Source organism: Rhinopithecus roxellana, chromosome 8 (genome assembly GCF_007565055.1).
Source record: "Rhinopithecus roxellana isolate Shanxi Qingling chromosome 8, ASM756505v1, whole genome shotgun sequence".
Taxonomy (NCBI): Eukaryota; Metazoa; Chordata; class Mammalia; order Primates; family Cercopithecidae; genus Rhinopithecus; species Rhinopithecus roxellana.
In genome coordinates, this window is record NC_044556.1 from 55046224 (window position 1) to 55069197 (window position 22974).

Genomic DNA, 22974 nt, shown 5'->3' on the forward strand with positions numbered 1-22974 from the left:
AGTTCATTAGAAGAAAAGTATTCAGTTTTAAGAAGAGGGGCACTCACCCTACACTCCAAATCCCCATCTCTCCTCTCCCCCACATCTTATCCATTACTACCTTCTCAAGATTTTCATCACCAAAAAGAAACAGACCCCAGATAGTTCAGTCTACACCCCAATCAATAGAGCCCTGAAAAGGTAAACAGAATGTTTTGGTTATAATGTTTTATTACAAAAGTAATATATGATCATTATAGAAAAATAAAATAGGTCATCAATAATTGCATCACCTTGAAACAATCACTTTTAATTTGTTGTTAGAGGTTAGTCTATTTTAACATTTCTGAAATCATATAGACTTACATGATTGTTCTCATGTAACCTGTAACATAAGCATTTCTCTTGTTGCTATATCTGTTAATAACAGTGGTTTGATTAATTGTATTGGCTGTGTGGATGTGGAACAGAAGATTCTTGATGTCAAGAAGGGCTGAGGCACAGAAGGTACAGTCGGTCATTTGGGACCATATTGTCTGTGGCTTTCAGGACAGGGAGCTTCGGGACTCAGGTAGTGACTCTGGAAGAATCCTTCTCTTTTGGAACTGCAGCATCCCTTCGTCTTCCTCAAGGGGAATTTAGTCCAGGAAATACCAGATCCTCGCCTCTCTAATTCTCTTCTCAAATCCCAAGGCAAAACAATGGAGACCTAATGTAGTGCTGGTAATTGGGCTGTTTGTTTTTCTGGAGCTTCTGACTGCCTAAGCAGTGAATAGGTGGTTTTACTCTCAGCATGAAGAAGGCAGAAACCAGCAGTAGGGATCCACAGAGAGGGCATAGTAGAGACGATGTTAAAGAGGGCGGGCATGGTGGCTGATGCTGGCCATCCCAGCACTTTGGGAGGCCGAGGCGGGCAGATCACTTGAGGCCAGAAGTTTGAGACCAGCCTGGCCAACATGGCAAAACCCCGTCTCTACTAAAAAAAATAAAAATACAAAATACAAAAATTAGCTGGGCGTGATGGCACATGCCTGTAATCCCAGCTACTGGGAGGCTGAGGCATGAGAATCGCTTAAACCTGGGAGGCAGGTTTGCAGTGAGCCAAGATAGCACCACTGCACTCCAGCCTGGGTAACAGATTGAGACTCTGTCTCCAAAAAAAAAGAAAAAAAAAAGATGTTAAAGGAAAAATCTGAGGCACAATATACTTTTAAAAGGTTATTTGAGTCAGAAGCAATTCATGAAGTTCAGTGTTCCAGCGGCAAAATGTCACAGGCAAGTATTTATTGGGGAAATGTGGAAGCAAAATAAAGACATTTGATTGGTTTTCAATTACGTAATTGTTTTTGGGGGTGGTATCTTGTTAGAAAGTCCCTAGACAGATAGTTATATGTTAGTAGGCTGCTTATGATTGGCTGGGGTTGTCTTATTTCTAACATAAGGATTTACCAGAAATGATCCAAGTTAAGTTTTGCTTACGCTCGTAGTATGACCCCAGTGAAGTTTTGCTTATGTTTCTAGTTTAAGCAAAGTTAAAGCTATTTCTAAGGGCCAGGTGGTTTGTTTGCTCAGGAATTTTTCCAGTCTCCATTTAAATTTTCCTTTAACAATTCCCTTCTTTTTGTCATCCCACTCAGCAAGCTGAGAGTGTGACCACATGGCATAACATTACTCTTAGTTATTACTGTTGACATAGTTGTTGGGAGGAAGAGTCAGGTAGATGTTTTTATCATCATCAGTAGGTGCCCTGGGGTTCAGAGTCATGTAGCCCCCGTCAGCTGTTTCATAGTCATTGTTAGTTTCTGCAAGTTGTTTCTTTCTGATGGCAATCGTTTGATGTCCAGGTGGCTGCAGGAAAGCATTTAAAACCCGTAGGATAATTCAATACACCGGGGAGGTAAATACAATAACTATAAGGAGAATAATAGTCAAGGATTGAAAAATTCCTCTGAGCAAAGATTCTCGGGAGCCAAGACTTAACCAATCGAATAAATTAATGAATACAAATAAATATTATCTGATGAAAAACTCACATTTGTTCTTTAAAGTCTTTTAAATTTTAGGAGGTTATTGTTTTGCACTAAGCTCCTGCACTAGGCCCAAACAGAACAGACTAAAAATCAAAATGGAATCACCCATGATAAAGTTTCAAGTCGCCAAACAGAAACTACATTGTTATCTGGCCTTTGGAAAAATCAGGAGAGAGAGATAATAACCTAATAACCTAAAAACCTAATTTTGCAAACAGGCCAGTTTCAATTGGCATCCTTACAAAAAAGTAACCTGATGTTAACCAACCAGTTATTTATTATTCTGTTTCCCATTCTGTCTTTTGCAACTTTAACCAGCTTTAAAATAGCCAATCCACTTTAAATTCTTTGTTTCTTTCTTCAGACCATTCTCTGTCTATGAAGTCAATCTCCTCTGCTGTAACTCATTGGAAACCTTATTCTATTTTAAGGAGGCAAGTGTTGCCCAGTTCTAGAATCACCACAAAGCCAACTGAGATCTTTAAGCATTTCTTTTGACATCAGTAGGAACACAAGCTCTTCCTTGTTAAGCATTAAGATATCAAGAACTTCTATTTTGGGGTGCTATTGAGGCTAACTTGCTCATTTTAGATTGTGTTGCTTGAAAGGAATTCAGGGTATTATTCTATTAAAAAAACAGAGTTGGCCGGGCGCGGTGGCTCAAGCCTGTAATCCCAGCACTTTGGGAGGCCGAGACGGGTGGATCGCGAGGTCAGGAGATCGAGACCAACCTAGCTAACACGGCGAAACCCCGTCTCTACTAAAAAATACAAAAAACTAGCCGGGCGAGTTGGCGGGCGCCTGTAGTCCCAGCTACTTGGGAGGCTGAGGCAGGAGAATGGCGTAAACCCGGGAGGCGGAGCTTGCAGTGAGCTGAGATCCGGCCACTGCACTCCAGCCTGGGCAACAGAGCGAGACTCCGTCTCAAAACAAAACAAACAAACAAACAAACAAACAAAAAAAAAAAACAGTTAATATTTGGAGCAAATTATGATCTTAGTTTTTGAGTTTAGAGGGCAGCTAGGTGAAACAATTTCTAGATGTGAATTTGAGGCAAGTTTAAATGGTAGACTGAAGATGGCAGTTGCAATGTGATGTGCTTTACTGGTTTGCAATTTGAATGTCTCTGGTTATTTCATTAAATATTCTGGTACACTCTCTGAGTGACCCACATAGCAGCAGGCATTAAGATTGGCATTAAGGCATACATGCTCTGTTGTAGTGATTTTTCTGAAGCTTAAAGTCACCAGTTTCAGTTTGTAGAGCTTTGAAAAAAGGCAGTTTTAGTTTTTAGTGGAACTAAAAAACAAAATATCAGGAGTCAATCCAGTTTATAGGGAGATAGTAAAACTTCAAAGAAAATGAACAGGCTTAGAATTTGACAATGGATGCACCATAGTTTTCTACTAAAATATAATCTTTTTTATTCTGGAGAAAAATATTTTTATTTTCCATTTTTACCAAAAATCAAAGTTAACTTTTTTGCAAAAATAAATCTAGTTTCATTAAATTTGACCTGATTATTTATATGGGTATAATAAAAATAGTAATTTTAAAATATATTTTAGCCAGAGCTTTGGTGATATCCAAGACACTTTACTGACTTTGTATCAGTCAACTTTAGTTTTTAAAAACTATCTAGTAATTGAGAAATCTCAGATTAGACCTTTAAAAGCCTCTCTTGGCTAAGAAGCCAAGCCAAGGACTTGCCCAATTATGTCCTGTTACAAGGAGAACAGATTCTTATTGAACCTATGCAAATACCCAGATTGAAAATGAAAATAGTTAATAAGAGTTTCCAAATTCTGAAACAATCAGGTAGACAGAAAAAGATAAGTGGAACACTTTTTTATTTTTGTTTTAGTAGTTTGTCTTATCTGGAAATGGTGTAGATATTTAATGAATACCTGTCATTTCATTTAACACAGTTAAAGTGGCAAACATAACATTAAACAGAACCAACTACCTGTCATCTCAAGGTATTTTTTCTTTTTACAAATTTTGTAGGAGACAACAAGAGCTTATTTGGGTAAATAGGTAGAATATTCACTTTCATTAATACCAATATTCTTATTTATTAAAGATTACTCAGGTAATATGAAGTTGAAAAGCATTTTGGCAAAGTTCTTTTCTTCTGAGAAAATATGTAATTTATACAAGTGCTTATTTTTCTCTAGGCTAATTGAGTTCCTTTAATACTGTTTCTAATAAATACCTTCTGGAGGCAGAATAATAGTATGTACAAATAGCATACATATGTGTAGATATACATAAACATACAGAAAGATGCAAACAGAAATTCATGGCTTTTGTTCTGAAATTTTAGCCATGTGCCAGGTACAATAATATAAAACTAATTAGTTGGATCCAGCTTCTGGGAGTTAAAGTTAGCTGTTCAGATGGCTGACACTTTTTATTGGTATTTGTGGAGAGGACTATTAAGATTTTTCTTTTGCCAGTTTGTTTCTAAAAAGTTCCTCCTTTTTTTTTTCTTTTTGATGAGTCATTTCACTGAAGCTTGTGTTTTAAAAACATTTACACACCTCAAAGACCCAGAGAAAGGGTATTAAGCTTTCTCCAATAAGGAATTTTGGGGCATTTTCACCTATTATTAGGAGTCAATCTTAATGAGACTGTGGATTAAATTTTAAATGACTGACTAAGGAGACATCTAGTTTATCTGGCCTAGTTCCAATTAGTCTTTATTCTTTTTAGCCTTAGTGGTTGCTTTTATAATAGTTCATTTGTGCAATAACAAGAGTTAAATTTAGTTGTTGTAGATGCTCCTGGCTCATTTGAGGATCTAATTTTTTAAGGAGGTTAGCATTGAGTAGGTTCAGATGGAAAAAGCAAGCAAAGAATAATTTTTTTTTTTTTTTTTTTTTTTTTTTGAGACGGAGTCTTGCTCTGCCACCAAGGCTGGAGTGCAGTGGCCGGCTCTCAGCTCACTGCAAGCTCCGCCTCCCGGGTTCACGCCATTCTCCTGTCTCAGCCTCCCGAGTAGTTGGGACTACAGGCGCCCGCCTCGTCGCCCGGCTAGTTTTTTGTATTTTTTAGTAGAGACGGGGTTTCACCGTGTTAGCCAGGATGGTCTCGATCTCCTGACCTCGTGATCCGCCCGTCTCGGCCTCCCAAAGTGCTGGGATTACAGGCTTGAGCCACCGCGCCCGGCCGCAAAGAATAATTTCTTATTAGCACATTGTAGAGATTTACTGAGAGACTATTTTTAAAATCATTCTTTTAGAAACCTTTACATACCAATCAAAAATGTTTATCATTGTTTCTGAGACATTTGGGATCTCATTTTTTCCCAATACATCCCTTAAATGAACAATTTTTTCTAGATTTAAACATCCTCACTGTGACCATTGCAATTTTAAGTCATCTGTGGTAAGGCACACCTATTTCTCTAGAAAGTCACAGGTTCTGGGCCCATATTATCTGAACATAAAAAATCACTGTGTTTCAGATGGAGGAGTCCCAGACTCTGTGCATTCTGACAAAGTCATAATATCTTGCCCTTCTGAAATTTACCTACCTGAGGACTCCAATTGAACCCCCAGTTCAGTTTCTGTTGAACACCTAGTTCAATCTGTCAATTTGACCTAGTTGAACACCTAGTTCAATCTACCCAATTTGACCTCTGGATCCCAATCCAGAAAGCAGACCTTGTCTGGAAACTAGTACACTGTACTGGACCTAGTGTAGTTCCTGTTGAAAACAGATGAACTTGTCAAACAACCAGATTAACCGCTGAATCAAATGAGAAATAAAATTACTGAAATAAGCTCAGAGAGCTCAGGACACAGTTGCAAGCCTGTTATCTGAGAGGGACTTACCTAGTGACTCACAAATGCAGTAAGAAACCAGTGAATACAGTGGGCTCAATGGGTACCTATGCCTGGTTACCCATTGCTCTTAGGGATATCTGGGGGAGAGTCTACTTTATATCCTACTTCTGACGCCAAACTGTTAAAGAAAAATCTAAGGCACAATAAAATTTTAAAGAGTTCATTTGAGTAAGAAGCAATTCATGAATTGGGTGACACCAAATCAAAAGAGGTCTAGTGTTTTAATGACAGAAAGTCAGAGACAAGTATTAATTGGGAAAATGTGGAAGTAAAATACAGAAATTTGATAGGTTTGCAGTCACATAATTGTCTTTTGGGTGAGGTACCTTACTAAAGTCTTCTTAGTCACATAGTTATGTTAGTTGGCTGCTTACGATTGGCTAGAGTTAAATCTTACTTCTGTCTAACATAAACATTTACCAGAAATGATCCAAGTTAAGTATTACCTATTTTTAGTTACAATCCAACTTGAGTTTCACTTATGTTTGCAGTTTAAGCAATGATAAGGCTATTTCTAAGGGCTGGGTGGCTTTGTTTGCTCAGGAGTTTTCAGGCCCAGTCTCCATTTTAATTTTGCATTAACAAAGGCAAAAAGAGAGGAAACAGGGGAGAAGGGATGGGGGAGGTGGAAAAGGAGATGACTGGGATTACTCACCTCAAATTGGGCAGCCTTCACAGGATCAGTGGAATTGGCTGTGGGGAAAAAGAAAAAGATTAGCCAGGGCACTGCTGTTGAAAAGGGCCAGCCCTTGCTGATGCTGAGGCTGCGAAATCATAACCAGACTCAAGGCAACGACTGCTGACCCCTTGACACAGTCCTGTAAGGCCAAGGGCTAAGTAAATATGGCCTCATGTTCCCACCCTTGGGGTCACCCAGCCACAGCCTTCCCCACGGGACACACTGGTGGAGGGAAGCAGTCACTTGGGCCACGCTCTTTTCAGGGAATTGCTGAGCTTTCCTAGAAGCAACCAGACAGCTTGGGGATCTGAGATATTGGGGAAGAGGTACAGGAGGGGTGTTCAGCATCAGAGTGAAGTAAAGTCCAGGTTTTTGCTGACCACATCAGGGAGAGAAGGCTGAGGGCCATTTCCACATTGTCCAAATGTCGTGCATCTTTGTTGGAACTTTGAAGAATATAGTAAGTACTCCATAGCATTAAAAAGGAAGACAGAGTGAGAAAGTAACAAGAGAGAGAAAAAGAGAGGCAGGGAGGGAGAAAGGGAGAGGGAGAGAGGGAAGCACTTTCTCTGGTTAGTGTCCAAAACACACCTAATTTCCTCATGTTTTTGTCATAAAGGGACTTTGCCAGTGTGAAAAGCAGCCTCAGTATCTGCAAAGCAGCATTTCTCAGGAAGTTAGGAGGTGTCTGACACAATGTATCTAGTCTCTTACACCCTGAACACAGAGAGTCTTTACTGCAGCAAACCACATTCTGAAATCCCGTTCTAATACATTCCCCAACAATTCCAGCAACCCAGCTCTGCCTTTTGGGAAAGGATTTTTAAAAACCCGTTTATGCAGCACCAATGCCTGGCTGCAAAACTGCCTTGTGAAATGTGCTTATGCCAGTGTAGACAGAACCACACAACAAGACAGATAATTCAGTTGCTCGGACTTTGTTTTTTCCAGATCTGCTTTGGCCCTGGTGTGAACACAGGCCCCTGTCCCCACTGGGCCTGGCCAGCGGACACAAGACCTTGCTCCAAGCACAGCTGGACGAGTGGTATTTTGCTCAAGCTCTCAAATCTGTTGACTCTGCTCTGAATCATACTCCAGCCATGTGAGTTGGGGTCTTTGACAGCCTCTTTTTCCTGCCTGTTCCTACTGTCATGGAAGCCCCCAGAGAAAGCCCTGGTTTCCTTTGTGCTCTGACTTTACTTACAGTCTGGAAGTTGCCTGGCATCCTCCTAGAAGTTCCTTTACATACTCCCACCTGAATGTCAGACCTAGAAGGCCTGAGAGGTCACCCCAGTCACCCACTTATTTCCTCAGTGAGCAGACTGAACCCCATCAGGGAGACTGACTGGCTCAAGGCTCCACTGTGTGATGGGGGCAGAACCAGGCCAAAATTCAGTCAACCTTGAGTGCATGGGCATCGGAACCAAGCTTTGCCCACAGAGTAGAGCCCACTAGTGCCCCAAGTCCCCAGGAATTTTCTCAAGCCCAAACCTCCTCTTAGCATTCCACAGACAGCTGAGCCTGGCCACTCCACCCCATCCCTTCACAGAGACAGATTCCTCAGCAAATCGAGGGGTTTTCAGGCCTCCTCCTCCTTTCCCCTTAGAATCCTGCCTCCCGCATCTGATTGGCCTCAGTCTTACAGCCCCTAGCCCTATCCTTTGCCAGCTCTGCCAAAGCTCCACGGAAAGACCAAAGTATCTCTGATTTCCTGCTCTGGAAATATCTCCAGATTCCTGGTCCCAGAAATTTGAACACAGCCCTCTCTATCTGGGACTGGTGTTTCTCTTCTCATCTCCAGAGAGGTCCTCTTTAGGCCCAGAAATCAGACTCAGAGCTGACCAAGTGATTTTAGCCCTGACCATCCCCTCACCGCTGCTCCCTCTCTGGCTCCCAGCTGAACTCGCACAAGCCCCTTCTGGCTGGCTCCGGTCCAGCGGGCAGCCCTGGTGAGCCATCACTGAATCCCTGAGACAACCCTGTACTTACCTGGTTTCTCAGGGAGGGTCTCTCCCATTTCCCTGCACTCAGGGTTTCCTGGGAGAGCTGGGAGGGGCACACAGGAGGTTAGTAGGATTAGGGGGTAGGGCCTGAGTCCTTAGGACCAAGGACCAGGGCCAGGGTTGGATGGGACCAGCTCAGGCCTTCCCTCTGGCAGATGCTTCCCGTCCTCCCACCCCCAGCTCCCCTGCTCAGGGGCTGCTCCCACCTGGAAAAGGGCTGGTCCAGAGGCAGAATTCAGCTCACCCATGGGGACGCCCAATAGTGTCAGAAAGGCCACTCATGGCATCTGTCTGAGGCTTGCTCTGCCTTTTAAAAACACCTCTGTGTCTCAGTCTCTCTCTGTTTCTCTGTATTATCATCAGTAATTGAGGTCCTGGCTATGAACCAATTGCAAAGTGCTTTGTGAGGTGTTAGTGGGATTATTTCTCTTTCTCAGCAGCTTGCAGCACCCTCTCTACTCCCCCGTGACACCCATATAAGCCCCACCCAGCCTCAGTCCCTGCCTCGGCCAGGTGCCTGGAGAGTCCTCTTTCCCTGCTAAGCACTGCCCTCACACACCACCTCCTCCAGAATGGCAACAGCCCTGTTTGTGTGCTGTTACTGCCTGACAGGCACTGGTGTAAGAGCGTCAGCCTCTTTCATCCCCATGGCAACCCTGTGAGGTGAGTCCTATTAGTGCTCCTGCTGAGGATGAACTAATAAATGAACTAATAAATAAAATGTGGGCCTAGATCTGAATGCGTATCTAGCCCTAAGAGAGGGATTCTGGAAATGTCTGGGGTTAGGGCCTGGACCAAATGCAAACTGATAACAAAAGGGACTGGGAGGAGCTACAAACCTGAAATCTGCTTTTTCCTGCAGTAGATCAAGGCCACTACAGCAGCAACAATGGCCGCTACAGCAATCCCAGTGACCACAGCCACATTGATCCCCATCAGTGAAGAGCTGCCCACGCTGGGCACTAGGGAAGACAGACATTAGGACAGGATGGGGGTTACTATTTTAATGACAACTTGTATTCTCCTTGTCCCACCTCCCACCTCCTCCAGTGCTATGTCCTAGTGCTTGTCACCCAAAGCTCTTCTGTGTCTGAGTCACTCACCAATGCAAGACTCACTACATCCCCCAGCCTCACCTGCACAGGGTTTCTGTGGCTGGACTTACGCCTCCTTCCTATCCAGGTTTCTCCACCAAACTAATAAAGGCACATTGGCGAGCAGGCAGGAGCAGAGGAAAGGAATCCCCTTAGCCCTTGGGGGCAGTAGGAAGGGTGGGCCCAAAGCCTTGCATAGCTGGAGGCATCGTTACTCTATGGAGCACAGCCTTGAACAGACTATGACATGCCAGGCTTTCTGGAGTGAATGGCTGTAACATGAGCCATGAGAAGAAACGAGGCAAACTTCAGCTCTTAGGAATGCCCAGGAGCTTTGGGAACCTCTGCACCAATGAGGGAGCTCTGCTTCGCTGCCATCTTTAGTTTGGGGCCTGCATTTCAAAGTGGAACAAGAGCCTGACTACCTATTACCTGGGAGGTGACGGTTCCAAGTTCTGGCCCCTACTCCTGCTCATTGGCCAATACTTAGCCAGGCCTCCACACCACTCCTCTTTGCTCCAGTGCCCAATTTTGCTGCTGTGGCCTTTCTCAGACCTCCGTGTAGGCCCATGTGACCTTAGTGCTTGTCCATCCCCTCTTCTCCCCTCCCTACATCTTGGCAGATTCCCCATACCTTGGACAGTGATGGTCACAGGTTTGGATGAGTATGACGTGTAGCCTATGTTTCCTGTGCAGTGGTAATCACCACTGTGACTGTGGTTTGCTTGTGGGATGGAGAAGTTGGGATCCACAGGGGAAAATTTCTTGGATATTCCATTCTGGAAGAATATGACCTTGATCAGAGGCTTGTCCTTCCAGCTGTGGCACCTCAGCATGATGGTTTCTCCCTCCTGGAACTCCAGGTGAGGGGTCTGGAGCGCCAGCCACTCTGAAAGACACAAATACGATAAGAAAAGGTTGTAAGGCTAGATTCCAAGAGTTTTTCAGCTCATTTTCAGAGGTACATTACTCACAGAACTTGAAACGATGTCTGGCGGAGAGAAATGAAGATGCTTCATGACAGATGTGAGCATTCTCTTATAGGCAATATATGGGATTATATATCTATGGGACCTCTAAAAAACAGAAGTTTTCAGAAGTTTCAAAGATGCAGAACAGATATTTAAAACAATTCTGAGGAATTTAAAATACTTGTTTGAGTAGAGAAATGAGTGCATTTCAGTAACTGTAGAGGCTACCCGACAGGGCCTGAAGCCATCAGTTTTTGTGGTCTGGGGATTACTAATTTAATGGTAAATTTTGTACAAGCTTTGGGAAGTGAGGGTGGGCAGCCACGAGCTGTATTAACAATGAAGTAGAGCATTTTCCCCCCTTTTTTCCACATGCTGTTGCTGGTTTAAAAAAAAAATAGAGCTGGGTGTGGTGGCTCATGCCTGTAATCCCAGCACTTTGGGAGGCCGAGGCAGGTGGATCACGAGGTCAGGAGATTGAGACCAATCTGGCTAACACGGTGAAGCCCCGTCTCTACTAAAAATATAAAAAATTAGCCAAGCGTGGTGGTGGGTGCCTGTAGTCCCAGGTACTTGGGAGGCTGAGGCAAGAGAATGGCATGAACTCAGGAGGCGGAGCTTGCAGTGAGCCAAGATGGTGCCACTGCACTCCAGCCTGGATGACAGAACGAGACACTGTCTCAAAAAAAAAGAAAAAAAAAAATAGAGCCTTAATCATGCCTCATCCACCCTGTCTTAGTCTGTTCTGGCTGCTATATCAAAATACTATAAACTGGGTAGTTTATAAACAACAGAAATTTCTTTCTCCCTGTTCTGGAGGCTGGGAAATCCAAGACCAAGGTTCTTGCAGCTTCTTTCGTAAGATCCTATTTCTTGGTTCACAGAACTGAGGCTTCTTGCTGTGTCCTCACATGGCGGAAGAGGCCTTTGAGCTCCCTTGGCCCTCTTTTATAAGGGCTCTGCCCTCATGACCCAATCACCTACCCAAAGACCTCACCTCCTAATACCATCACCCTGAGGGTTGCTATTTGATTAATTCATATCATATGAATTTGGGGGGCACAGAAACATTCAGACCATACTATACCCTGCGTGAAATCTTCCATCCACATAAGAAAGAAAAAGGTATGACTTTTGAATTCACACAAGTGAATTCAGTATTCAATTGTGACTCTGAATAAAAGGGGCATTCAAGAAAAATTTTAAACTTAAAATCACTTTTTCCTTTTTGCCTACAAACATCCTCACTCCCAACAATTCCTTCCCTTCATTGATGGCAGAGTAATCAGATTCCAAAATTCACCTATCTCGGAGGACAAATCTATTAACAGAGTTTCAACAAACTTAATAAAGAAGAAAATCAAATTGCTCTATCATAGGAATAAATATGATTTATTTATACTTATTGTTTTACTTATATTTATTCAATTTTAACAGTTTTTTTTTTTTTTTTTTTTTGAAATGGAGTTTCGCTCTTATTGCCCAGGCTGGAGTGGAATGGTGCAATCTCAGCTCACTGCAAACTCCGCCTCCCGAGTTCAAGCGATTCTCCTGCCTCAGCCTCCTGAGTAGCTGGATTACAGCCATGCACCATCACACCGGGCTAATTTTATATTTTTAGTAGAGATGGGGTTTCTCCACGTTGGCCAGGCTGGTCTCAAACTCCCGACTTCAAGTGATCCACCCGCCTCGGCCTCCCAAAGTGCTGGGATTACAGGTGTGAGCCACTGTGCCTAGCCAAAAAAAAAGTATTCTGTATATGAAAGGCCAAGTACCATTATTGAGATGGCATGAAACAGAAACTAAAGTCAGGATTAGGATTGTGGCTGTGCCATTCACTGCTGAGTTCTTGGGTCTAATCAGCTTCATTTCTTTGTACAATGGATGGGTGGGACTAGGTAGTTTCTCTCTAACAACTGTTCAGATCTCAATTTTTTTTTTTTTTTTTTCTGGAGACAGAGTTTCACTCTTGTTGCCCAGGCTAGAGTATAGTGGTATGATCTTGGCTCACTGCAACCTCCACCTCCCAGGTTCAAGCGATTCTCCTGCCTCAGCCTCCTGAGTAGCTGGGATTACAGGCATGCACCACCACGCCTGGCTGATTTTTTTTTTTTTTTTTTTGAGACGGAGTCTGGCTCTGTCGCCCAGGCTGGAGTGCAGTGGCCAGATCTCGGCTCACCGCAAGCTCCACCTCCCGGATTTACACCATTCTCCTGCCTCAGCCTTCTGAGTAGCTGGGACTACAGGTACCCGCCACCTTGCCCGGCTAGCTTTTTTGTATTTTTTAGTAAAGACGGGGTTTCACTGTGTTAGCCAGGATGATCTCGATCTCCTGACCTCGTGATCTGCCCATCTCGGCCTCTCAAAGTGCTGGGATTACAGGCTTGAGCCACTACGCCCGGCCTGTATTTTTAGTAGAAACGGGGTTTTTCCATGTTGGTCAGGCTAGTCTCGAACTCCCGACCTCAGATGATCCTCCTGCCTCAGCCTCCCAGAGTGCTGGGATTACAGGTGTGAGGCACAACACCCAGCCCTCAATTTGTATTATCTATATTTTTACATTTTCATAAGAAGAGTCAGAAGTACTATCAGCTGTCTCTGGGAAGCCAATACAGAGGGGAGCTATGATGTCATTGGGTAGCTTTTGAGGTCAACTCAATATTTATTTATTTCCCTTCAGTAGAGCACCGTCAAGAGAAAGCGACCCCACCGCCAGGATCTCTCTGGTACAGCAGCAGCCTTAAAGGACAACAAAAACAAATCACCATCTCAGTGTTGAACAGGAGAATCTAAAACACTGAATGTTTACCCGCGATCATCTCCAGGGTTTATGCACCAAGAGTGCAGCTCAAGTAAACAACAGTAGAAATGTGCTTATATTTTCAGACATTGGAAGCAGGTAGAAACAGTATCTAAGCCAGGCGTGGTGGCTCACGCCTATAATCCCAACACTTTGAAAGGCTGAGGAAGGAAGATCACTTGAGACCAGGAGCTGAAGACCAGCCTGGGCAACATAGTGAGACCCTGTCTCTATAAAAAGAAACAAAAATAAGTCGCTTGGCATGGTGGTGTGCACCTGGAGTCCCAGCTACTTGGGAGAAAAAAAAAAAAGAAATACTATCTAGAAGCATTTTCTCTACAGACTCTATTAAACTGAACACTGTCAGATGTTTACATAAACCAAAATCAGAGATGTGACTCCTTTAATTAAAGCCATCTCAACTCACTCAGGAATAAAAGTCAAAATAGTTGCAACAGCTTATCAGCCTCTGCTTGATCTACCCTTCACCCTCCCCTCAACTCTGACCTCATCTTCCAGACGGAATTCTGCACTCCCACCTCCTCACAGCTGTCTGGCAGCCTCCCACCTTAGAGCCTTCAGAGGTCTATTTCCTCCAACCTCTCTGCTTTACCACACTCCCACAGGAGGAAGGTAGTTTTTTAAAGTAGGGATTTCCTTCTGCTTCTCTCACACTCAGCTGTTTGTGGCCTCGTAACCCCCTTGCTCAATCAAGACTGAGGCAAAAACAACCTAACACATGCTGAGAAAATTATTAGAAATTCCCCCTTCCCCCACCACACACGCTAAGCAAAGGGGGTGGGTGAAATGGGGAATGAATGAGCAGCTTACAACAGTGCTTCCCAGTAAGCAGGCCACCCCCACTCTTTCCTGCAAACGTCAGCCTATAAACAGATTTAATCCATCCTGGCCCTCCCAGGTCCACCCCGGGGCCTTCCTCCACTGACCAGAAAGCACAGTCAGATGAACAGGGTCGCTGAGGCTGGTCCGGCCAGTCTGGCACCTGTACTCCCCGCTATCATTGTTGTTGGCCTTGAACCTGTAGCTGGGCTGCGTGTGGGTAGGGATGAGATTCCCATTGTGGAACCACTGAGTGGAGTCGCTGTCAGGGCTGTGAGCCCCCCGGCACGTCAGAGTCACAGAGTCCTCCTGGAGCACATTGATCCACGGGGGCTCAAGTTTCAGCACAGCCTTTAGGGGAGCTGCTGAGAGGCAGAGAGTGGAAAGGGGTGTGAATAAATAACCCTGAAGGGACTGTGGATGCCAAAGGAGCTCCCAAGGGAGGTCAGGCACCAAAGAGTCCTATTGTCGATGCAGTTCAAGATCTGTACTTGCAGCAGCCTCATTCTGTTGGGTCTTCAGTGGATCTAAGAAGCAAATCCCAGACCCCACTAAAATGAGGGAACTGCCCATGCTGAACCCAAGCTTGATTTTCAGTGGAACAGACATATCCCCCATAGCAAACACAGCATCATATTATGAGGATATAATACTGTCAATACAAGGAAGCAAAGGGCATACTCACCAGCTTGACTGTCTGCAGAAGCTGTAAAAGGGAAGAGAGTGGATCAACGTCTAGCAGGAGAAGATGGCTTCAAATTTAGCTGCGTATGTGAAAGGGGCAGGAGAGGTGAGCTTGGGCTCTTCCTTCTCCAGGACCTATCTCAAGATCTTGTTTCCAGTTGATCTTTTATAAGAGTATTCACTTCATATGAACCCCTTATCTCATTCGCTGTTCCTCCTCATGACTACAAAGTACACATGAATGTTTGGTGCAGAATGGATTTTCCAGGGACTACGTAACTACCTCTAAGTTCTGACCTTAGAAACCACTGGAACACTTAAGAATTCAGAGTCCTGTCTCCTCTTTCAATCTGTCCCCTGCTTCCAGGGCCCAGGCCTGCTCTTTACCACACTGGTGCCTAGAGTCCAGGCAGTAGGATTGTCTGAAATTGCGCTATTTATTTCAGAATGACCCTCACTCACCCAGCAGCAGCAAAACTGTCAATGGTTGAAGCAGCCACAGGTTGCTGGAACATACATTCTGAGACATTTGGGTCTCCATAGTCATCCCAGCACTGTGCCAACGTCCAGTGGGGTTTAAGAGATAAGCTTAGAAAAGAGGAAGGAAATGGTTTCATCTTCTTGTGCAGCTGTCATCAGTCCTCAATTCTGTTTCTGCTAACCAATCAGGAACAACTCCAGTTAGGAGTTGAGTCTGCTTTACAGATAAGTCTATTACATACCACCTTGTGTCCTTGTGAAAACCCCAGGGAGGGGTTACCGTTGTGTTGGCTGGTATACCCCTCCTTAGAGTATTCTTTAAGATAATTCCTGGTCAAAATCTTATCCAAAGGCATTAGAGCAGTTTGCTTCCAACAGGAGCCAAAAATGACCAGCAATACAGCCTGCTGGAGAAGAGGAGATCAGAGCCTGGGAAGAAGATAATGTCCAGCTATTTTTTATACCCATAGGACAGAAACTTAAAGTAGAAAATTACCTTGTTTTTCACAATATTTTCTCCTACTGAAATTTCCTTTTCTTGAAATGGGAACCTTTTCTCCCCCGAAACTGTAAGTGGTTTTTCCTCTATGTTTTCCATTACAGAAATTGTAAGGAACTGCCCATGCAGAGCAGTTGATTTGCACACATATTTATATATTTCAAAAATGGAACACAAATAATAGGGTTATAAATTGGCAAACATTTTTGAAGGGGATTTAGGCACTATCTATTAAACATTTGAAATTTGTCAGCCTTATCACCTAATAATTCCATCTCAAAAAATACATCCAGTAGAAACACTTAGGTGTGAAAAAAATATCAACAAGAATATTCATTGCAGTATTGTAGCATATAAGGAAAAAAGTCAAGATTAGAAGATAATGGAGACAGTTCAAGACCATCCTGGACAACAGAGTGAAATGTCATCTCTATAAAATTAATTAAAAAGTAAATAAAATGGGAGATTTTATTAAATAAATTTTATTATTTTTATACATTTAATAAAATCAAATAGTAACTGCCTTATAGAGTTGTTTTGAAGGTTAAATAATGTCAGGTAAATTAATTGTATAAAGTACTTAGAATAATAACAAAACTATCAGAAAATGTTAAATAATTTAATTACTATCTTTATGCTACTCTTTTATGGATGGGCCTGTGAGAAGACAGTGATACCCCTGTATTTAGTGGGTGGTATTTTACCTGAAAAGGGTGGTCATTCCCAGTCCCTAAGGAAGCATGTTTCCCAGAGCAGATGGAGAGCCACTGTTGGTGCAGTGGGAATCTTGCTCGGCGTAGTGGCTGCTAGTTATCATGCCCCTAGTCTGGACCTCCTGAGAGTCAAGGCATACAGGATGCAGTCCAGGGTGGGAAGTATAGCAACATATGCTCCATGGAGTAGCAAGTTGGGAGTAAGCTAGTAAAGACCCCCCAGAGAGGTGCCAGCAGAGCCAGAGACATATTCTGTGGAGAGCATCTTACGAAGAATATGACAGAGTACATGGGTCTGAGAGGGGGCTGGTTATGGTAGATTCAGACCTTGTGATCATGGCTAGGACTGGAGAGATTCCTAGGGGAATACCACACGCTGAAAATTAAATGCACATTTCATTACTACATAGGTAAAAGAATGTTATCCTCACATATGCAGGTGGCAAAGGAAGGAGAAACAAGTTGTTCTATACTCTGCTTACCCATGAGATACAGTATACCCCACCACAGTTCAACTGTAAAATTTCAGGACAATGATTTTGTATCTAAGGTAGCCTTTAAAAAATACAAATATGTTTAAACTTTTCCTAAAATTTTTTTTTTTTTTTGAGAATGAAGTCTCACTATATTGCCCAGGCAGGTCTTGAACTCCTGGACTTAAGCTATCCTCCCACCTCTGACTCCTTAAGAGCTGGGATTACAGGCATGAGCCACTGAGCCCAGCACTTTTCCTAAAACTTTTCTCAGACTTTATAGCAATATATTCTGCCCAATCACCAAGACCACACCCTGAGTGACTCCTGGGAACTAACTCTGTGGAAGGGACTTAAACCTTTGGGGTAGCCAGATAAAGCTATTCTCAGCAAGGAGAAATTTCCTAGAAACCAACCACAAATATTTGTCAGTTCTTCAGACTTTTCATAACACTTTGTATTCTTCATTCCTAAGTAACTATTGTACCCTCTGCAATGGATTTTATATTTTTTTATAATTTTTTAAATTTATTTGTTTTTCATTGTCCTTTGGTAAAATCTCTTGAGAGTCCCAAGTCTTGGGAAATCAAGGGAAGGGATTTTTGTCCACTCTTTGGCCAAAACATTGAAAGAGAATTGGCATATCCCCCAGAGACCTATTATGGCAGGGTCAGCAGTTATTAAAGAAGAAGATTCTAGAGAAAAATTGTGATGTGGGTCTGAATCAAAGCCTCTAGGTCAACCACCCACTCCCACGCCACAGCAAAGCATGAGGTGCAGTGTTCTGTTTGAGTGTGGAAGTAGGCATCTCCTTTCACCTACCCAATGCCGTAGCACTCACATTCCCAGGGCATCTATCTCTGGCTTATGTTCTCAAAAGAAAGTTCACTTTTTCATGTTGTTTCACTAACAAAATATCCTCTTTGAGATGATAGGGATGTTGGCACCCACACAGAATCAATAATGTCAAGCCAGCTCAAGAAGCACTACTCCTGCTTTTTTGTTTGTAGGAGTTCCTTCCTCAGTGGGGTTCTAGTTTTACCCCAAGGGGGAAGGAGTCTACAGTTAGGCTTTTATTAAGTTACTTTTCAGACTGAATCCCATTGAGGGAGAAAGACAGGCACATTAGAGAGATTTACCACTGAAGTAGAGCTAAAGAGATGCTGTGGAATAAGGAAAAGTAAACACAACGTGTAATCAGCATAAGTGGAAATAAATGGCAAACTGTGGAAACATGATACTTGATACACACTTCCTCCTCTGCTCCTAGGGGGTGGCTGTAGGCATTAAAAGAGACAAGACAAGTAAAAGCTGCAAACTCTCTGCTCATAAGTAAGAAATAAATGATAATTTTGGGTCACCCCAAAGACAATGTCATTAGAGGATATTGTGTTTGAGGCCTTGAGAAGTGAGGGGAAATCTAAAATTAGAAATAATACCATTTTAGTTTCTTAGAAGATCAGAAAAGCAATTTTTTAATACTAAAGAAGATAGAAAACTATTCATTACTACACAACAAAGAATTCAAGAGAACCAGGATTTAAGACACAAGAGAAATTTGATATTAAGAAGTTCTGGCAAATTAAACATGCTAGGACTTCTGAGCAGTCAGCAGCATTAAGTAAGGTATGCTTCTTCCAGAACTTCAGCTCCAGCCTTTGCCTTCCCCCTTACTCCACTTTTGCCTCTATATATTAACATTTTACCTCTCCCACATGAGGATCTGAACCTGGACATGACCCCTGGTTTTTGGCTTGTTACTACTCACAATGTGCTGAGAGTGCATCATAGTCTTACCACACTGCAAGTAGAGACCGAACAGAAATTGGAATTCAGACTACAAGAATAGAAGAAAAAGGCATTTTTGAGGAAGAAATACAAAAGGTAACCTACTAAAAATTTAAATGACATATCAAAAGCCAAAAGATGGATAATTTTCCCCTTCTAGGGAAAATTAGGAAAGGGTATATTTTTCTAGAGAAAATGTGTGTGTGTATGTGTACATATGTGTATGTACCTGTATGTTTGTATATGTATCTCTGTGCATATGTGTGTGTGTAAATGTGACCTACCAGCGTACCATGACTCGTATCATATACTAAGAGGGCCCAAGGTTTTATTTTTGTTTTTCTGTTTGTCTGTTTTTGATATTGAGAAGGGCAGGCAATAGAATTTATAAAGAACCTAAGAAGATTAGCTGTTTTTGTAGGTTTTATAGACAGACTTTGTAAAGGAATAGTTCTTGAGAGAAGAAATATGTACTTGGATTGAATATTTAAATGTATGATAGGCAGGGGAAGAGGAATTCACTCCAAGAAGATTCAGGGCCCTTGTGTACACACATCTCCTGGTGACTTGTTCTATTATTTCAGGTTGGTGGACAGAACTGTAGCAGTTCCTTTGTAGGAGGAAATTCTACCAGGCTTGGATTTTTAACAATCCTGCTGTAAGATTTCCTAACCACCTACCCCAACACATTTTCCAGAACTTATAGAAATTCTATTCAGCATCCTGATCTCAGGAGCAGCATTCCTGTGGTGTTGAAGAGGATTTTCAAACTTAGTGCAAAAGATCTACAAGAATTTAAGGATTATGATAACCTTGAACAAGATCAGGAATAGAAACAGTATAGCCCACAAAAACAAAGATACAAAGTCTTCCCCTATCTCTGAAAGAAGTTCACATATAGGAAACTCTCCCTGAGGAAGGAGAGTTGAACTGTGTCTGAGCACAACTGCCATTGGAAAAGAATATCTTCTTTCATTATTATATTGGGCATTGTTATTTTTCCTGTGATTAGATATGCCTCTGACCCATTAGAATGACAAAGTGCAAACAGAGCTTCAGAGGGGTGTCCTCAGGTATAACTGTGAGAATTGCCTAGGAAACAGCCTCAGAGCACCCAGACAACAGATTTTCATTCATTCAGCTAGTATCTACTGGGTACTTACCAGGTACTAAACTGTTCTAGATGCCTCAGATACATTCATAAATAAAACAGACAAAAATCCCTGCTTTCAGAGAGCTTCCATTCTATTGGAGAGAGACATAAAGTAAATAATAAACATATTAAATAAGTATATAATATAATATTATATGAAATGATACAAAGTATGGGAGAAAAAAGAGCAGGGAAAGGGAATTAGAAGTGGAAGTGGATTGCAATTTTAAGTAGGGTAAGAAGGTGACAGCTGAGCAAAGATTTGAAAGATGAAGGGAACTGAGCTCACAGCTATCTAGTGAAAGAACATTTCTGGCAGATGGAACAATCAGGTGAGGAACTGAAACTGCTTTATGCCTGGAATGTTCCAGGAGTTGTTTGGAGTGGAACTGAGGGAGGGAGGGAGCGGCAGGAAATGAGGTCAGAGAGGAAATGAGAGACCAGATCACACAAGACCTCATAAGCATGAGATTGTTCACTGTGACACAAATGAAATGGGGAACTTTGGGGAGATTTTGAGCATAGGAGTGACATGATCTGAAATGTTTTTGAAGGACCATTCTGATTGCTGTCTTGAGAAAAGATTGTAGCAGGGCAAGGGCAGAAGCAGTGAGACAAGTAGGACACTGTTGCAACAAGCCAGGCATGAAAAGATGGAGACTAGTAGTATACAGGTAGCAGGAAGTCTACATTCCATGTATGTTGTAAGACAGAACAACCAGACACAGTGGTTCACACCTGTAATCCCAGCACTTTGGAAAGCCAAGGTGTGAGCATCACTTGAGCCCAGGAGTTTGAGACCAGCCTGGGCAACATAGCAAGACCTTGTCTCTATAAAAAATCAAAAGAATTAGCCACCCATGGTGGGACCACGCCTATAGTCCCAGCTACTCAGGAGGCTGAGGTCGGAGGATTGCTTGAGCCTGGGGTGTCAAGCCTGCAGTGAGCTATGATCGTACCCCTGCACTCCATCCTGGGTAACAGAGCAAGACTCTGTCTCAAAAAAATAAAAAATAACAAAAAATAAATAAAATGAAGATAAAACCACCAGAATTTCCTGATGGACTAGATATGGAAAGGAGATGAGTTCAAGATTTTTAACCTAAATGTCTCAGTTGTTTATCGCACCATAAAAAACCACCCCAAAACCTAATGACTTAAAACAACCAATTTCTTATTATCTCTTATGCTCCTTCTGTGGGTTCACTAGGCTCAGCTGGGCATTTTTGTTTGGGGTCTTTCATGCTACCGCAGTCAGACAGTGGCAGTCTTATGCAGATTTGAATGCAGGAGATGACCTGGGAGAATAATGCTTCTTGTGTTGACTGGCATAAACATGGGTAAAGGATATCATGATATATTCAAGATGAGGAATGCCAGTGAAGCTATGAGTGCTGGCATGTAGAGGACAGTGGTAATCTGGGGCTCTCTCTTGATGCCTGTTAACAAAAGACTGGTTGTAAGTCCTGAGTTCATTCTGAGTGTATTGACCCCAGCTGATGGAGTTGAGGTTGCCTAGAGAAGCCACTCATTACTCCAAATATATGGCCTTTCTTTTTTTTTTTTTTTTTTTTTTTTTTTTTTTTTTTTTTTTTTTTTTTTTTTTTGAGACGGAGTCTCGCTCTGTCGCCCAGGCTGGAGTACAGTGGCGCGATCTCGGCTCACTGCAAGCTCCGCCTCCCGGGTTCACGCCATTCTCCTGCCTCAGCCTCCCGAGTAGCTGGGACCACAAGCGCCCGCCACCTCGCCCGGCTAGTTTTTTGTATTTTTTTAGTAGAGACGGGGTTTCACCGTGTTAGCCAGGATGGTCTCGATCTCCTGACCTCGTGATCCGCCCGTCTCGGCCTCCCAAAGTGCTGGGATTACAGGCTTGAGCCACCGCGCCCGGCCTATATGGCCTTTCTTGATCCTGATAAAGTGAGTTAGGATACAAGTCCTGGGTAATCTAAGGTCTTGGTCTCAGGGAACGGATCAATTTTGACCTCTTTGGGGAATTAGTAATTCTATACATTGTCTTCCTCTAGACCTTTGCTGTCCAATATGATGGGAGTCATCAGCCACATATGGCTATTAAAATGTGGTTAGTCCAAACTGAAACGTGCTATAAGCATAAAATACACAGTGGCTTTTGAAAACTTAGTATGAAGAAATGAATATTAGATATCTCATTAATATTTTATACTAATTACATGTTAAATGATATTTTGAATATACTGGTTACATAAAATATTAATAAAATTACTATCTTGGTTCTTTTTACTCTTTTTAATGTGGCTACTAGAAAGTGTTAAACTATATAGGTGATTTATGTGATCTATGTATTGGACAGAGCTGCTCTTATACCCTTTGGGGCTGAAGACATCTGAAAATTCATGTGTGAAATCCCTCCGAACCCTTCTTAGAAGTATTGCACTCCTTCCCCATATGGTCAGAGTTTCATCATTTCTCTTGAAAGTTAGAAATCCTAGAACCCTCAGGCTTCTGAGAGTTCCAAGCTTGAATGCCTTTGCCCCTGCCCCCAGGTTTTTTGTAGGTAGAGGTTTGCAAACAAAATTCCTTTCTTTTGCTGTAACCTGGTCACTTTCACATGTACAACAGGGTGCTCAACACCCTCTTAAAATCTCTTCATCCCAACTTTCTTTGTAATCTATTTTTTTATTATTTCATTAACATAACCTTAATTGTTAGTTTAGTGTTACCACAATCCCTCTTAACAGCTACAGTTATCCCTTACCATAATTGTTGCTGATACAGTTTGGCTCCTAGGGGTTCAAGTTAACATTACCTAAATAACTACCAGAACATTCCTATTCTCCCTGGATGCAAGAGTACTGAAGTGCTGCATCTTGTTTCAAACTTTTGAATTTATGATAAATTTTACAATAGATTTATGCATTGCCAAAAAACAAAAAGGAAAGAAAGAGAAAAATGTGGAAA

The 22974-nt window shown here is 42.5% G+C and overlaps 1 protein-coding gene across 4 annotated transcripts; it reads right to left on the reverse strand.

Annotated features, from left to right (window-relative positions):
* Positions 1-192: 192 nt before the first annotated feature.
* FCGR2A (Fc fragment of IgG receptor IIa) lies at positions 193-15519 on the reverse strand. 4 transcript variants are annotated; one of them, XM_030936370.1, is made up of 7 exons: positions 15394-15519; positions 14933-14953; positions 14355-14609; positions 10271-10525; positions 9382-9504; positions 6516-6553; positions 193-1827 (listed from the first exon to the last, which is right to left on the reverse strand). In XM_030936370.1, the coding sequence occupies exons 1-7, from the start codon at positions 15476-15478 to the stop codon at positions 1654-1656; spliced, it is 951 nt and encodes a 316-aa protein (XP_030792230.1). In that variant the 5' UTR covers positions 15479-15519; the 3' UTR covers positions 193-1653. The 4 variants fall into 4 exon arrangements, with proteins under 4 accessions (XP_030792230.1, XP_030792229.1, XP_030792231.1 ...); XM_030936369.1 differs by having other exon boundaries at positions 14355-14612; XM_030936372.1 differs by having other exon boundaries at positions 1779-1889; positions 14355-14612.
* Positions 15520-22974: the final 7455 nt, after the last annotated feature.

Coding starts and splice junctions, on each gene's coding strand:
- FCGR2A (XM_030936369.1), bottom strand. CDS start 15,478: ATGACTATGGAGACCCAAATGTCTCAGAATGTATGTTCCAGCAACCTG. Junction 14,954..15,393: donor GACAGTTTTGCTGCTGCTGG/GTGAGTGAGGGT, acceptor TCCCTTTTACAG/CTTCTGCAGACAGTCAAGCT. Junction 9,505..10,270: donor TGTGACCATCACTGTCCAAG/GTATGGGGAATC, acceptor TGTCTTCCCTAG/TGCCCAGCGTGGGCAGCTCT.